At 41.7% G+C, this 18,336-nt stretch overlaps 1 protein-coding gene across 1 annotated transcript in view; it reads right to left on the bottom strand.

The window, feature by feature from the left end:
* GALNT11 (polypeptide N-acetylgalactosaminyltransferase 11) overlaps positions 1-18,336 on the bottom strand; it is a 70,734-nt gene that overhangs the window by 20,376 nt on the left and 32,022 nt on the right. The window contains exons 3-5 of the mRNA XM_028135568.2: positions 13,289-13,621; positions 4,988-5,111; positions 2,636-2,802 (exon numbers count right to left, since the gene is read on the bottom strand). Of these exons, the coding sequence (XP_027991369.2) occupies positions 2,636-2,802; positions 4,988-5,111; positions 13,289-13,583 (586 nt within the window). The 5' untranslated portion in view covers positions 13,584-13,621. The remainder of the gene's footprint in view (positions 1-2,635; positions 2,803-4,987; positions 5,112-13,288; positions 13,622-18,336) is intronic.

Raw genomic sequence — 18,336 nt, 5'->3', positions numbered from 1 at the left:
CCCCTGGTGGTCAGTGCGTGTCATAGCCACCAGTCGTTTTGCTAGTCATTCTGCTGTTCGATTTGCATATTAGGCTTTTATTATATAGGATCAGGGGCATAGAAAGGGAGTGGACTGACAACTCTCAGGGGGAAAGGGGTATGGGGGGTGCGGGAAGAGACTGGACAAAAATCGTACACCTATGGATGAAGACAGTGGGATGGAGGTAAGGGAAGAGGGTGGGATGGGAACCAGGTGGAGGGGAGCTATGGGGGCGGGGGGGGGGGAGAGAAACAACTGTAATAATCTGAACAATAAAGATTTATTAAATTAAAAAAAATTTTTTATTGGTTTTTATTGAGGAAAGGAGAGGGAGAAAAAGATAGAAACATCAATTATGAGAATCATTGATTGGCTGCCTCCTGCACACCCCCTACTGGGGATTGAGCCCCCAACCCGGGCATGTGCCCTGTCAGGGACTCGAACCATGACCTCCTGGTTCATAGGTCAATGCTCAACCACTGAGCCACTGCAGCCAGGCCTCCTTCATTAAATTTATTCCTAGGTATGGGGAATAAATTTAATGCAATTGTAAATGGGATTTTTAAAAAAAACCAGCACATGAATATAATAAAATTTAGGTAAAAGACGAATGGAAAAATTTACAATGTGGGTGAATCAAGGTAAGAATACTGAAACGAACTGATCAATCTTTACATCACCAAAAATGCAACAGATAGCATGTGCTTCTTTTTTCAGTTTACATTTAATATTATTATGTATTGGTTTAAGGTATACAGCATAGTGGTTAGATAACCATATACTTTACAAAGTAGCCCCTAAATATTTGAGTATCCACCTGGCACCATACTTAGTTATTACAATATTACTGACTATATTCCCTATGCTGAACTTTACATTCCCACGACTCATTTGTGACTACCAATCTGTACTCAATCTCTTCCCTTTTCATGTTCCCATTTCCACCAGTCTCGACATGGCTTCCTCTGTATATCCTTAGTTATAAGACTTCTGTTCAGCTGGTCTTCCTTTGGTTATTCAGGATGACTGTTCTGTAATATACCTGTAATTCCAATTTGGTCCTGGGAGGCTGCAAGTGTAACCATCTTGGAACAAATCCCAATGGAATTGTATTCTTTTTGTTTGTTGTTTTGTTAAATATCACCTGAGAACATTTTCCCATTGATTTTTAGAGAGAAACATCTATTGGTTGCCTCTCACACATGCCCGGACCAGGGCCAGGGATCAAGCCTGCAACTGAGGTACGTGCCGATGCTTTAGCCAGAGACAAATGAGCTAGGGCAGAATTGTTTTCTTAATTTCTCTTTCTGATAGTTCATTATCCTATACTAGAGGCCCGAAGCACGATATTCTTGCAATGGGGGGAGAGGGGTCCCTCAGCCCGGCCTGCGCCCTCTCGCAATCCAGGACCCCTCGGGGGATGTCCGATTGCTGGCTTAGGCCTGCTCGCCCCGGAGGGGTCCTTAGTGCTGCCAAGGAGGTGGGAGAGGCTCCTGCCACCGCTATTGCACTTGCCAGCCAGAAGCCCTGAGCCGGGCTTACAGTTGGCGAGCACAGTGGGTGGCGGGAGCCTCTCTGCCTCCGTGTAGCGCTAAGGATGTCCGACTGCTGACCTAAGCTGTCAGTTGGACATCCCCCAAGGGCTCCCAGACTGCAAGAGGGTGCAGGCTGGGCTGAGGGCCCTCCCCACCCCGAGTGCACTGGGCCTTTAGTAGGATAAAAGCCTAATATGCTGTGTGTGTGACCATTTGTTCAACCGTTCGACCAGTGCTATGATGCTCACTGACCACCAGGGGGCAGACGCTCCAACCAGTAGGTTAGCTTATTGCTGGGGGTCTGGCCAATCAGGACTGGCTGAGATGGGCTGGATATGTCCTGAAGTCCTCCCGCGGTCCTATCCCGGCCCCAATTGTGTACCGGTGGGGTCCCTCAGCCTGGCCTGCACCCTCTCACAATCTGGGACCCCTTAGGGGATGTCGGAGAGCCAGTTTCACCCCAATCTGCACAGGCCAGGCCGAGGGGCCCCACCAGTGCACAAATCTGTGCACCAGGCCTCTAGTTGGTGTATAAAAATGCAACCAGTTTGAATAGTGATTTTATATCCTGTTACTTTACTGAATTCATTTACCAGTGCTAGTAATTTTTAGGGGAAATCTTGAGGGTTCTGCAGATGATAGTTTTACTTCTTTTTTTTCTAATTTGGATGCCTTTTATCTCTCTTTGACTAGTTGCTGTGGCTAGGGCTTCTAATACTAAGCTGAAGAAAAGTGGTGAAAGTGGATATACTTGTCTTGTTCCCAATCTTAAGGAACATGCTTTTAGCTTTTTCCCATTGAGTATTATGTTTGCTCTTTTTAAAAGGTAAGCCAAGGGAAAAAATTTAAGGGCCAAGTTTAGGTAGCACAGTTTGTGAACAGATTACAAAGGTAATGCAATTTCTTCAAAATTATCCCATAATCTTTGGACAGGTATTTATTTGTGGTTGGCTCCATTGCAATTGCATGCATAGGATTCTCCCATCCACCACGTATTGAAGGGTCGGCCTTGCTGATGATGTCAATACCACAGGGAACAACAGCCTAGATCCTACATTACCAGTGACAACATTCCTTACCAAAGTCACTGCTGTCATCCACAAGGATGATTTCATGGAGAAGCCGGGCTGGTGTGCGGTCCAGGACGCTGTGCACAGTCCGCAGCAAAGCAGACAAGGCTTCGTTGTAGAAACAAATAACAACACTAGCGACTGGCAGATCTGTAGGGTATACCTTATCTTTACATCTGCAAAGATGAATGAGAAAAATTCCAACAATTTAAAAGGCTCAAATGTTTTACATTATTATTCACTAAACCTTAATTAAGACCTTATTCTGCATCTTCCTTGCACTATAACAATTTTTTAAAAAGCATTTAAGGAAACAATGTGGTTTCTTACAAGAGTTTTACATTTGTTAATAACTTCTTTCTCTGATATGTGCTACTCTGCTTATTTTAAACATTTTAAAAACTTTATTTTTTTTCTTTTTTGGTACATAGGTTACATAAAATCACTGCAAGTATTTTTAAAATATATTTTTATTTATTTCAGAGATGAAGGGAGATGGAGAGGGGCAGAGAGATAGAAACATCAATGATGAGAGAGAATCATTGATCCGCCTCCTGCAGGTTCCACATTGGGGACTGAGTCCACAACCTGGGCATGTGCCCTGACCGGGAATCAAACCGTGACCTCCTGCTTCATAGGTTGACGCTCAACCACTGAGCTACAATGGCCGGGCTCATTGAAAGTTTTTAATGCAGCACTTGTAAGTTGATATTCAGCTTCTCCTCAATGAGGTCTCGAAAAGGAAAAAGAAATATAAAACTTGTTTCTGAAAATTTTATTTTTTACTCAGTAATAGAAAAACATTTGAGTAAACTATGATATATATCAAGATAATGGAAGAGCTTCCAAGCAAGTACCTAACAGTTAGGTGGCTTTATACAACAATAACAAAACCACCAACTTACAGAATCAAATTCAGAATTCCATGCTCTTTTGCACAGCATCGAGAGCCCTTCCATTGGCTGGGCCCAGTCTACTCCAGCCTCTTGCCACTCTGCCTCTATAGCTGAACTGAACCATTTGGGTCCCTTTGACAAACTATATACCTTTATGCCTCAGTCTGTCCTCTTACTCCCTTGCATCACTGCTGTCATCACTGAGAAACTTTCCCTGACCACTCAAGTTTGGGGGCCCCATTTCACTAGTTTCCGTCATGGCCATCATTCTTGTGCTACTACAATTATTTGTTTCTTTATCTCCCCTGCTAGACTTGAAGGCCTGTGAACCCAAAAATGTCTTATTCTGTTTATTTTTGAGGCCTAATACAGTGTCTAGCAAACAGTAGGTGCTCAAATAATCTGTATGTGGAATGACTGACCAACTATCTATAATAATAAGCGTGTAATATGCTAATATGTAATTAGACCAGATAGCCGAACAACCTTCCAGACATCATTCCGGACCTCCTTCTGGATGAAGCCACAGTGGCAGGGGCTGAGGCAGAGGCAGTTAGGGATGATGAGGCAGGCAGGTAAGCAGTTAAGGGCGATGAGGCAGGCAAGCGAGCAGTTTGGGGTGATCAAGCAGGCAGGCAGAGTGGTTAGGGGTGATCAGGCAGGCAGGTGAGCGGTTAGGGGTGATCAGGCAGGCAGGCAGGCAGGCAAGCGGTTAGGAGCCAGTGGTCCCAGATTGCAAGAGGGATGTCCTGGATTGCGAGAGGGAGCAGGCCGGGCTGAGGGCCCCCCGCCTCCGTGCACGAATTTTGTGCACCGGGCCTCTAGTAAGAATGAAAAGCCTTTGACAAAACTAAAATAATGAAAACAGAAGTGAGCCAATGAGTCAAATTCTTCACTGATTTACTGGATTCATGGCAAAAAGGAATACATTAACATTTTTAAAAACTTATGCTCAGGCCCTAGCTGATTTGGCTCAGTGCATAGAGCGTCGGCCTGCGAACTGAAAGGTCCTGGGTTTGATTCCAGACAAGGGCACATGCCTGGGTTGCGAGCTTGATCCCCAGTAGGGGGAGTGCAGGAGTAAGCCAATTAATGATTCTGTCATCTTTGATATATCTCTATTTCCTTCTCCCTTCCTCTCTGAAATCTATAAAAATATTTTAGATAAAACAAAACAAAAAAACTTATGCTCAGAAGGTTATATAATTGCATACAGTTGGCCCCTCTCATCTTTCTCCACATTATTTTAACTTTTAAAAGGGACACAGCAAGTTCTAGAATTGTGTTGGGACGGTCTCAGACCCTGCGGATTCAAGTGCCATCAGAGTGGAAATCTGGCTGGAGTTATCCAGTATCCGGAACAAAGCCTAACTGCAAAGTATGAACTCCACCCTCAGGCTTCTTACACGGGTACTGACAGCACTGGGTCACTAAACTGATCAGCAGAACCCGAGAAGGAACTTACGCTGCATTCCTGGTATCTGGCACCTCTCTGTGGTAGCCCAAGCGGTTGCTAATAAGGAGATTGAAGGCATGCTTCTGATACCCCAAGTCTCTCAACTCTTGATCATGTTCATTAAAAATCATACCTGCAAAAGAGTGAAGTTATAGTCAGTGCATGAAATCTGCAAAAGATTACAATTACTGTTATGTTATGATCTTAAGGAAATCTTGAGGGGAATGAGGACAAATATGTGATACCTTAATAAAGAAATTAAAAAAAAAAGAAAAGAAAGAAAATCTTGACTTTAAACTCTTATAACCATATAATAGCCATGTTTCTCAATCCATTTTTGAAAAAGTAAATTGAGGTTAAAGCCAAATTTGTATCAGTCCAGCTCAAAAAGCAAGTGCAACTTAACCATAAATGACACCGTCTTACTAGTCATAATCTTAAAAATGTGTTCAAAAGAAAAACTTACCTCTGACCAAGAAAAAAGGAAACTTAATGATTTTTTCCATAAAAGCAGTAATTATTGAAGCCATATAGACTCAACAGGCCCCAGTTACAGACAAGTTCTTACATAAGCCCCTTCCTTAAAAAAGGCTTAATGAACTTTTCTATAAAAAGTCATTGGTTCCAGGCTTAATCAGCATCAGTAAGAAAGCCCTCCGCAGGTCCCCTCAATTTAACGTCCCTGCTGTAATATTCTGCCCAAAATCTTACCCTGACCTTTTGCTTCCTTTTTCCCATGTCAAACCTTTAGCCTCTCCTCAAAGAATGACTCCCTTGCAGCAGCACTTCCCAAGAGCTGGTCATGAAAACTAATTCCACTGGACATTAACAGATGTTAGAAAGAAAAAAAAGGATTCTATGGTCAAATAAGTCAGGGAAAAGCTAGGTTTTAAAAGTCAAGTAGTTTCTTTTGTGGCAGGAGAACTCCGATCCTGTAATAATGGTGACGTGATCATTCTCCAGATGTCAGGGGAGGGGGCAGAAGGCAGTGTTCCTCCTCAGTTATCTGACCAAGTGACTGGAGCCCCCATATCCACCTTGGGAAACACTACCTCTCGATCCACATTCTCGCGGGAACGTTTAAAGTTGGAGCACATCCTTTGTTAAATACAAAAGAACAAAGCTCTTTTAGCATTCTGTGTAAGAATGAACACTCCATGAGAGCAAAGGCTTTGGTTATGTTCAAAACAAAAGAAATAAAAATTGCTTGATACCCAGTACCTACGTGCCTTGCACAAATTAGATCTTCAATAAATAGTCCTGGGTTCAACAAATATAATACAAAGAACTATCTCATATTGAATACTGAAAAAATTATGTCCTAATATAGACAAACCTCTTGGTGAGAAATTATTCCATATTAAAAAAATCATTCTGTACCCATCAACAAGATGAATGGATAAGAAAATGCGGTGTGTAAATACAGACACACACAATGGAGTATTATTCAGCCACAATAAAGAAGGAAATCCAGCCATTTTCAACAACGTGGATGGAACTTTGAGGGCATTATGCTAACTAAAATAAATCAGACAGAGAAAGACAAATACCGTAATATTGTATGAATCTCACTTATACAGGGTGGGACAAAAGTTGGTTTGCAGTTGTGAGTACGTGAAACACAGTATTCTTGCATTATTTATTGTAGTATTATTTTCCATATGAACAACTGTAAACCTACTTTTGCCCCACCAGGTATATGGAATCAGATTTGTGGTTGGCAGAGATGGGAAGGGGGGATGGAGATACTGGGTGAAGTTCATCAAAAGGTATAGACTACCAGTTACAAATTCTGGACATGTGATGTATAGCATGATAACTACAGTGAAGAATACCGTATCATACATTTGAAAGTTGCTAAGAGGGTAGATCTTAAAAACAGGGGGTTAATTTAGCTTCGTTTATCCCTTCCCCTGCACTAATAAAATTACAGCCAAATTTCAATTAATTAACATGCCAGAAAAGAAAAACAAAACAAAAAAACATGCCAGAGGCGTTATTTCTATTAATTTTATAACTGTTGATTAAATCAGAATACCTATTTTTAAGTTTTATTGTTGATAATCTTTCTAAGGTGTACTTTGCAGATTCTTTTCCGATTGTTGACAGTGCCTTATTCAGAAATCAGTATACATTCAACTATTATTATACTGATTTACATTAAGTCCTTCTAAATTAACTTCTCCTCATAAAGGAACTAGAGGCCCGGTGCACAAAATCTGTGCACGGGGGGGGGGGGGGGTGTCCCTCAGCCCAGCCTGCACCCTCTCCAATCTGGGACCCCTCGAGGGATGTCCAACTGCCCGTTTACAGGGATCGGGCCTAAACTGGCAGTCAGACATCCCTCTCACAATCCAAGACTGCTGGCTCCCAACCGCTTGCCTGCCTGCCTGCCTGCCTGATTGCCCATAACCGCTTCTGCCTGCCAGTCTGATCACCCCCTAACCACTCCCCTGCCAGCCTGATCGACACCTAACTGCTCCCCTGCCGGCCCGATCACCCCCAACCGCCCTCCCTTGCCGGCCTGGTCGCCCCCAACTGCCCTCTCCTGAAGGCCTGGTTGCCCCCAACTGCCCTTCCCTGCCGGCCTGTTCGCCCCTAACTGCCCTCTCCTGCAGGCCTGGTCCCTCCCAACTGCCCTCCCCTGCTGGCTTGGTGCCCCCCACTGCCCTCCCCTGCTGGCTTGGTCACCCCTAACTGCCCTCTCCTGCTGGCCTGATCACCCACAACTGCCCTTCCCTGCCAGCCATCTTGTGGTGGCCATCTTGTGACCTCATGGGGGCGGCCATCTTGTGCGAGGGTGTGATGGCCAATTTGCATATTACCTTTTTATTATATAGGAGGATTCAGTAGGGGTTTTCTCAGTTTGGATTATAGTCAAAGGTAGACATAAAATTTGCCATTAGTGATATTTAGTGCATTTTCAGTTATACAAACAGCACAACTACCAAGTTGCAGAATATTTTCGCTACCCCAAAAGGAAACCCTATCACCATAGATCAGTTACTCCCCTTTCCTCCCTCCTCCAGCCCCTGGCAATCACTAATCTCTTTCTGTCTTTTTTAATTTGTCTATTCTAGACATTTTACATAAAAGGAATCGCACAATATTTGACCTTTTGGGTTCTCCTTCCTTCACTTACAATGTTTTTAAGATTCACAATAACTTCATATGTCATAGCATACACATGTCATAACTTCATTTCTTTCTATGCCTGAGTAATATGCCATTGTATTTATACCACATTTTGTTTGTCCTTCCATATCAGCTGATGGACATGTGAGTTGTTTACACCTTTTGTCCATTTAGAAAAATGCTGCTAAACAATTTGTACACAAATTTTTGTTTGAACACCTATTTGCAATTCTTTTGAGTATATACTCAGGAATGGAATGAATTGCTAGGTCATACAGTAATTCTATGCTTATTTACTGAGGAACTCTTTTCCACAGTGGCTGCGCCATTTTACATTCATAGCAGCAGTATCTGAGGGTTCCAGTTTCTCTACATCCTTACCAACACTTATTACTTTTCTTTTAAAAAAATTATAACCATCCTAGAGGATGTATCTCATTTTGGTTTGAATTTCTGTAACAACTAATTATGTAAAACATCTTTTCATGTGCTGGTTGGCTATCTTCTTTGGAGAAATGTCTATGAAATTGGGCTATTAGTCTTTTCATTCTTGAGTTTTAAGAGTTCTTTAAATATTCTGGATAATGGACCCCTGTTAGAGATATGTTTGCAAACATTTTCACCCATTTTTTGGGTTGTCTCCTTTACTTTCTTGGTAGTATTCTTTGATGTTACAAAAGTTTTTAATTTTGATGTAGTCCAATTTTTTTCTCTTTTGTTGCTTGTACTTTTGGTGTCATATCTAAGAAACCATTGCCAAATCCAAGGTCATGAAGATTTATTCTTATGATTTCTTCTAAGGGTTTTATGATTTTAGCTCCTACATTTAGGTCTGATCCAATTTGAGTTAATTTTTATATATGATATGAGGTAAGGGTCCAACTTCATTCCTTTGCATGTGAGTATCTAGTTGTCTCAATGCCATTTGTTGAAAAGACTATTCTCTCCCCATTAAATTGTGTTGGCACCTTCTTTTTGTTGTTGTTAATCATCAACTGAGGATATTTTCCCATTGATTTTAAGAGTGGAAGGAGGGGGAGAGATAGTGACATACCCATTGGCTGCTTCCCGCATATGCCCCGACCAGGGCCAGGGATCAAGCCTGCAACCAAGGTATGTGCCCTTGACCAGAATTGAACCCGGAACCCTTCAGTCCAAGGGCTGATGCTCTATCCACTGAGCCAAAGCAGCTAGAGCCTTGGCACATTTTTTTTTTTTTTTGAAAATCAATTGACCACAGCTGTCATAGGTTTATTTTATATTTATCAGCCATCCACTAATCTATGTCTGTCCTTACACCAGTACCACACTGTTTTGATTACTATAGCTTTGCAGAAGTTTTGAAATCAGGACATATGAGTCATCCAACGTAGTTCTTTTTCAAGATTGTTCTGGAGACTGCTAAATCTCTCAAACAAGCTGCAGCTGATGAAAGTGTGCCCCAAACCCATCAATAAAAGGCCCTACACCCAGCACTAGTACCCACCCTGTCCTGCTTCACAGCTGGGCCTTGCCTAGGCACCTCCAAGCCCAATACACATAGAAAATAGCAGCCCTCTGCAGATCCCTCTGTAGCTCCTGCTGTGTTACCCCCTGGAAGCCCCAGAGCCAGTGCACCCGGTGGACAGCTTCAGACCATAGCAGATTACAACTCTACACATCCACAAGTGACACACTCATGGGGGCAAACTCAGAGAACACCAAAGCCTTACTAAAGCCAAGTCCTGCTCCACAGGGATGTTTCCTGAACAACAGCTTTCTCTCTGTAGTCGCAGCTGGTCCTCACAGCCAAATGGCTTGAAGGTCAACTCCTCCCAGTGATGCCAACAGCAATTAAGGCTCAACTACAAGACTGTGCACACAGCCCACACAGGGAGGCACCTAGAGTGCCCAGCTCAGGTAACTGGGGAGGCTGAGCCACTGGGCCCTACAGGACACCTACTACACAGGCCATTCTACAATTCCAGGAGACATAGCAGCTCTACCTAATACATAGAAACAAACAGAGATACAGCCAAAATGCAGAGACAAAGAAACATGTCACAAATGAAAGAAATGGAAGCCAGCAAGCTATTGGATACAAAATTCAAAACCACGGTTATAAAGTTACTCAAGGATCTTCATGAGACTTTCAAGGATCTTAGTGAGAATGTCAAAGACATGAAAAAAGGACCATTCAGAAATTAAGCATACACTAAGTGAAATAAAGAATAATTTACAGGGATTCAACAGTAGAATAGGGGATTCTGAGAATCAAATCAAAGATTTGAAATATGAGGAAGCAAAAAACACCGAATCAGAAGAGCAAAAAGAAAAAAGAATCCAAAAAATATGAAGAAAGTGTAAGGATCCTCTGGCTTCAAGCATACTAACATTCGCATTCTGGGGATGCTAGAAGGAGAAGAAAGAGAGCAAGATATTGAAAATCCATTTGAAGGAATAATAACAGAAAACTTTCCCTACCTGGTGAAAGAAATAGACTCAAGTCCAGGAAGCGCAGAGAGTCCCAAACAAGAGGAACCCAAAGAGGCCCACATTAAGACACATCATAATGAAAACACCAAGGGTTAAAGGCTAAGAGAGAATCTTAAAAGCACCAAGAATTCAAGGGAGCACCCATATGACTGTCTCAACAGAAACATTGCAGGCCAGAAGGGAGTGGCAAATATTCAAAGTGATGAATAGTAAGGACCTACAACCAAGGTTATTGCTTTTCTTCCACCTCTATGTAATCTTTCTTACATTCCCTCCTTAATTTCTAATGCATAAAAGACACTGCAAACTGTTATTTTTAGAAGCATTTATCTCCGTCCATTGAGATCCTGATCCCTCTTTTTGGCTCAAATAAATTTTTATAAAACACCAGAGGCCCGGTGCATGAATTCGTGCACTATGAGGTCTGGCTGCCCACCCCAATGGGAGCCGATCTGGGTTGGGCTGGTGGAGGGGAGGGGCCATGGGCAGTTGCAGATTGGGATGGGGGATGCTCGGGGGCCAGGCTGGCCGGTCAGGGGGAGGGGCCGTGGAAGGTTGAGAGAATCGGGGCCCCAATCGGACTGGTTGGCCGCCACAGTGCGCCTCATAGTGACTGGTTGTTCCGGTCGTTCCATTGTTCTGGTCACTTGGCTTTTATATATACAGATTAGAGGCCCAGTGCATGAAAATTCATGCACTGGAGGGGGCATCCCTCAGCCCGGCCTGCCCCCTCACAGTCCAGGAGCCCTCAGGGGCGGGAGGCGACCTGGCAATCAGGGGAAGGTGATGCCCCATCACACCTCTGCTGCTGCCACTGCCGGCAGCGCAAGCCTTGGCCAGCCCTGGTTACCTTAGTCTCGGGCGGCCCTGGGCGGCTGGGCAGCCGCCATCCGAAGCTTTCCTGTGCCTTGGGCTGGCCCTGAGCGGTTGGGGGACTGAGGGGACTGAGGGGACTGGGGGACTCCGGAGGCAGGTGCATGGAGCATGCCTGCCACCCCGGCGGGCCTGAGGGGACTGGGCACTGCCATCTTGTGGCTGTGAATGCCGCCATGTTTGAGGGCAGGGCAGTCAATTAGCATATTCCCTCCTTATTGGCTGTGAATGCCGCCATGTTTGAGGGCAGGGCAGTCAATTAGCATATTCCCTCCTTATTGGCTGTGGGCGCCGCCATCTTTGCGATGGTGTGAGGATCAATTAGCATATTCTCTCTTTCTCAGATAGGATTTCTACATGTTTGAACATTTCCTTATGTTGACAGGCTCCACATTAATTTTAGAATCAGCTTTTCCATCTCTTTAACAAAGGCTGTGGGGATTTCAATAAAGTTTGCATTTGATCTGTAGATTGGCTTTGGGTAGTACTGACATCTTAACAGTATTTAGTATTTCACTCCATAAACCTACGTATTTAGATCTGCTTTTATTTTTTTCAGCAATGATTTGTAGTTTTCAGTGTACAAATCTTATACCTCCTTAGTTAAATTTATTCCTAAGTATTTTATTCTTTTGGATAGTATTCTTGCTACCAACTTGTAAAAAATACAACTGTTTTTTGCATGTTGATCTTGTACCCTGTAAATTTGCTGAATTCATTTATTAGCTGTAATAGATTTTTGTGTATTCTTTAGGATCTTTTTGAGAATTTAGTTGTTCAGTGAGGCAATTTGGGTTTGTCACTTCAAATAGCTACAATTCTCTCGCTGCTTCTTTCTAAGGCAAATATAATAAACCCAACATTACTTCTGAATAAAAGTTTTACCAAAGTAACTATGAATAAGAATTTTTCCCACTAATACTCTTAAAATGTCTACATGGCTATTTGAAAAAGATTAGAAGACGTATTTTATGAAAACTGAAGTATTAGCTTCTGTTTCCTCATATCATTTTAAATACTTTTAACTTCATGTATTAAAAAATCATTAAATCCTAGAAACTGATTTTATTTTTTTGGAACTAAGATACAAAAATGTTTTAATATTTCCTTTACATTCTATCTTTCAATTTCTTGAAATACTAATTTATGCTTCCATGATAAGATCAAATTCCTTTTAAGTTTTAAAGAAGACCAAAATGGCTCATTTATCCCTTAAAATAAAGTTTGCTAAAACCAGTACTCGAGAATTATAATATTCAAAAACATATACAGTCGATTCTTGCTATCAACTTGAACAGAATTTTTGAAGAGAAAGGCTTCTATTTTATACTCAGATTTTATAAAATTCTATATTTATTAAATATTTACAGCAACTTAATTCGTATAAGCAGAAATTAAACATAAGTAATCTCAAATTATTTCTCAACCCAGTGGTTTATGTTGTTTTAACTAATTTTGTGACTTTCAAAATATCTTAGAGTCAAACATATTCCCATATTAAATAATAATAGCAATTAAAATCCTTCCCCATAGGTTCCACTGTCTTTCCAACCACTTAATTTCTCATTTCCTATTCTGGACCTTACTAGTTTCTCCCAAGTCCTCATAAAGTACTGAAGTCTGAATTGGACATATTAGAATATAACTCCCCTCTAATTCTACAAAAATCATAAAGACCTCAGCTAGTTCATGAACAAAATAAACTGGTGGGGGGAAAATGATACATTTCTGATCCCCTGAGCAACACACGACTTAAAGAATAATTAAAACTTAAACTTCCAATGATTAAATACTGACATGCTGCTAGCAAAAATCAAATACACTTACCCAATTCAGAAGAGAATTTCATGTTGCCTTTTTCTGCATCTTCAATATGATTATCTATCACATCATCAATCTTGTTTGCTTTGAACTGTAATTCTAATATTCGACTTGGACCTCGGGTAAAACGGGGATAGAATTTTTTGGGGAATGGCCCATGGGGCCCAGACCCCTTGATGGGCACATTCTTAAGTGGCTGAGTCACTTCACTGAAGTTGAAATAAACAAAAAGCAAAACCGTCCAGGTCGCAGATGTAAAAAGGCATCCATAACAGAAATATCGAACTGTGATGCTTCCCATTATAGACCTAGCATAGCTGAATGGCCATTTTCAGTTTCCTAAAAGAGAAGGATAGATAAGTTAGACACTTCAGGATATCTGTAAATCTTCCACCAAGTTCATATTCACCGTTTCTCAAACCACCTTTTGCACTTCTGAACTATTTACTTAAGATCCCTATGCATACTACTAAAGATTCAAATGGAAGAAAATATGTGAATAGCCAAATTAAAAAATAAATGCAACAATTAAAAACACAGGCCAATGAGTTAATGCTCAGGAAACCAATGGCAGCAAAATAGCTGACTTATTCACCTGTCCATGTTAATGGATACTGCTCCACCTTTGTTCTGGATTGCTTTCAGTGTGGTGTTTTTTTGTCCAGATTCTAACTTTTAATGAGGGAAATACCAGTCCAACATGTGACATGACAGTACATCTAAGATCCCTTCCAACTATAAAATTGTAACTCTTTTAACCCGAGGATCTTAAAATCTGTTATTAAAAATAAGCAACTAAAAAAATAGTTCACTTTCTAATCAAAGATTAAACCTACACTAATGCCTACTCTAGATTAAACAGTTACATTTTAAATTTATAAGCAAAAGCATTGTGGACAAAAAGGGGCCACATGCTAACCTGGCTAACTCAGGGAAGGCCTGCGTGGTGGCCTTGCAAACTCAAGAGACCTAACATAACCACAAAGGATGGTCTGAAATTAAAACCTTTAATTAGAAAGCAGTTTATAGTGGACTAGAGGCCTTGCGCACAAAATTCATGCATGGGTATGGTCCCTAGGCCTGGCCTGTGATCAGGGCCATCTTCCCCGGCTGCCCACAGCCGGCCCCGCCCTCCACCCCCGGTTTCCCATTCGCCATTGAGCTTTTGGAGCCTGCCAGCCAGGGGGAGGGACCAAGAGGTTGGCCATTCCCTCTGGCTCGCCGACCCCACCCCTGCCTCGGGTTGCCCTCTGTTTGGGGCGACCCTTGGAGTGGGGGCCTTGGCCTGGCACTGCCAGCATCCCCTGTCACCCACCCCCGGTTCCCCATTCGCCATAGGGCGATCGGAGTCGAGAGGTGGCCAGTGCACCTCATAGTGACTGGTCAAGGCGTCATTCTGGTCATTCTGCCTTTAGGGTCAATTTGCATATTACCCTTTTATTATATAGGATTGTTATGTCCTAGGCCAGTATCTCCTGACAAAGATAAACTTAGATCTTTACTGAGCCTACTGTCTTTTTGAATCTAAGATAACATAACTTTGGAAAGTCAGGGTTACTTTTAACTTCCCTTTTTCTGGACCCCTCTGGGCACAACAAACGGCACCAGGGCGGAGACTACAAATTCCCTCATTGTTATTGTTATCATGTTAATTGTTGACTGTTATCTATCCTGTACCCACCTATGTAAAAGCATGGTGTCTATCATTTCATTTTTTATCCAATCCTAGAGGTTCCCCGGCTTTGCTTTCCCTCCCTAATCTATCACCAATGGATTTCCTGTAACCCACTGACATCTCCACCTTTGATGATAAAATAGGTGAAAAACCACCATTCTCAGAGCATTATCTCAATTTGTTGAGCTTCTGCTTACCAACAATTGTTGACAGTTTGGCTCAAATAAACTCACAAAAGTTCTTTACAGATCTGAATGTTTTCATATGTTAACAGAGTTCAAATAATTCTATTTCCCCTCTCCTTATGATGTCCTATAAACAACAGAACATCAAACCAATTGATGTTTCTTTCACATTTATAGTTCTCTGTCTTTCCCTCTCTCTTCCACTCTCTCTAAAAACCAATGGAAAGATGTCCCTCCCTCTCCCAGGTATTTTTCTGGGAGGCAACCAAGTTGCTTGCCCTGTTTGAAAAAAAAAAAAAAAAATCAATGGAAAAATACCCTCGGGTGAGGATTAAAAAACAAACAAATAACATAGCATTGATGTTTCCCCTACACTTTCTGGTATCTGGTCTTATGGAGGCCTCACAAAACTTCCCGAGGAATTCTTTGTTTTTGTTTTTTTTTTTTAATATATTTTATTGATTTTTTACAGAGAGGAAGGGAGAGGGATAGAGAGTTAGAAACATCGATGAGAGAGAATCATCTATCAGCTGCCTCCTGCACACCCCCTACTGGGGATGTGCCCTCAACCAAGGTACATGCCCTTGACCGGAATCGAACCTGGGGCCCTTGAGTCCGCAGGCCGACGCTCTATCCACTGAGCCAAACCGGTTTCGGCCCCGAGGAATTCTTTGTAAAGAGACCAACATACATACAAAATAGTCTCACAGAATATTAGGGCACAGAAACCCTATATAAGTAATGTACAAATAGAAGAAATCTACAAAGCGATACTAACATTATTCCTTATTTCTGCAGTATGAAATAATTGTAGAAATAGTAGTATCACCACCACCCCAAATCCAAACAAAGCAAATCAGCATTAAGTCCAACTTCAAAAATTAAGCTGTTTATACGTTAAGCCGTAAGTCTAGAAAATGGTCGGTAAATAGCTCAATTCTTGCCAACCAAGTAGTTATTTTACCACATATCAATTCAAAAGCTTAAAAAACAAACAAAACAACAGCAACACCCAAACAAACAAAAACTCTCCCACTACAATAATACCAAAGAGGCGGGAAATGACTGCAGCTCAGAAGGAAAGTCAGGCACTAGTGCAAGTGCTGTCCAGTCAGCTGTTAGCAAATGAAAGAAATGCACATAAAAACAACTGCTTTACTTAGAAGTGGAAGAAAATATTCTCTAAGCAATGTGAATGGAACCATCAAAGCAAATAAGACAAAAGGTTGCAAATTTGCCCCTTTGCAACAAAAATGTAAAGAATAGAGACGTGTAGGTGAAACATTAGATTTTTAAACTAAAACACATTCTAAGTTCCTAAAATATTCACTTGAGGGTAGGCGAAAAACAAGCAAACAACATCAAAAACAAAAGCACTATTTCTTTAAAAGGCCATGGAATTCTGAAGTTCAAGACTAACTACATAGGCTGCTGATCCCAATAAGAAACTATACATCTAAGGAGCCAATCCCTTCTTCAATGCTAAGGGTTAAAATAAGGCAAGGAAGAGCAATATATAATGAGATTTCTATTTAGATTGTTTTCCTCAAACCATTCTAGGCCTTCCCACTTCCACAGTGGCCACCTGAAACCCACACACGGAAGGGAACCAGGCAAAAGGGCCAGACAGGGGAAAGCCAACCGATCTCTTCCTTGATCACAGGAAGAAGCCAGAGAATGGTAATCAAGGGCTTTCCATCAAGCAGCTCTGACCAACAGATGGACGCTCTGACATGAATTCACATCTTCTCCTTTACCCCAAGTCCCACCAGCTTGTTGGGCAATGTCCAGAGCCCTTCAAAACCCATCTTTAAAATTTCTTCATTCATGTTCCTCCTACAACCGTCACCCATATTCTATTTAAGTAACTTTTCCTGCCCCTATCCTGATTTCATCATCATTTGGAACTCATCTAATAAATAACCTCTTAAATCTTAATTTAAAGTCACACTCTGACCACAACCCTGACTTCCCAGCGGTGTCATTCTATCCACACTATACGACTCTTCAATTTCACTGCAGACAGAGTCCAGACACTCAACCTTCCCTTTCTCCTACAGCTTATATTTCTTTTGTTTCTGTGTCCAGGTACACATCCCTTAATGTCTTACTTCTTTCCCTATTTGCTTGGAACATGTTGGATAATATTAGAAAGTGCTAAATGCTAAGGGGTAAATTAAGGCAGGGAAGAGCAATATGAAGTGGAAGAGGGTGTGTGAAATTTTAGGTAGGTGGCCAGGGAAGTTCTCACTGAGAAGATGATACTTGAATCAAGGCCTGAACAAAACAGCAAGCACTGCAAATACCTGGGAAAGAGCTATTCATGCAAGGAAGCAAAAGCAAAGACCCTCTAAAGTAAGTGTGCCTGGTGGGGTCAAAGAGTTTGCATCATATAGACCACATGCTCTGGCCACAAGACAATCACACAGGTTAAAAACCAATCAATGACAAAAGAAAAATAATTAGAAAAATGAGAAACATATAAATGGAAATTAGAAATTATTTAGAACCAAATAGTGAAAATACTTTTCAAAACTTATGAGATAAAGCAAACACCAAATTTAAGTGTCTAAGAAATTAAAACCTCCAAACAAAAATCAAAAGCTGAACATTTAATCTAATCTGTGCTAACAAAATAATGAATCCAGCATCTACAAAGTCTGTTTGCTATTCCTTCCATAGGCAATTACCTAGGTCAAAGCAAATGTTTAAAGGTTAGTTGTAAATATTTCTCTCTTTTCCACGTCCAGCACGGCTAGAGAGTGGTCCAGTTCCTGAGTAGCGGCGGCTGGGGATTGAGAAAATGAAAGAAAAAGAAAGAGATAGAAGGAAAAAGCTAGGACCGGGTGGGACCACTGCCCTCTTCTGATGGAGAGACAGTGACCCAGAGCCGATACAGGAGGCTATTGTACAGGAGGCCCAATGCCTTTCAGCTGCTGTACAGGATCCTCTGCATCGCAATTCAAAAAATTTAAAGTATAAAGAGCATGACTGAGTTTGTTTTGAGGTGACACATAACACCCATCTCCCCCTTTTTGTTTTAGTAATTGCATTTTAAGAGTACGATTGGCTTTTTCCACTATTGAATGACATCCATTTGCCAGATCTGATTAGGTTTAAGTCCTCGGGGATTTACCCCTAACCCTGGCACAGGGAGGTGGATAACACACTGAGGACACTGCTTGACACTTGGC

The sequence above is a fragment of the Eptesicus fuscus genome, chromosome 14 (genome assembly GCF_027574615.1).
Source record: "Eptesicus fuscus isolate TK198812 chromosome 14, DD_ASM_mEF_20220401, whole genome shotgun sequence".
Taxonomy (NCBI): Eukaryota; Metazoa; Chordata; class Mammalia; order Chiroptera; family Vespertilionidae; genus Eptesicus; species Eptesicus fuscus.
Note: the sequence above shows the minus strand (reverse complement) of the source record. Positions and strands in the feature narration are given on the sequence as shown.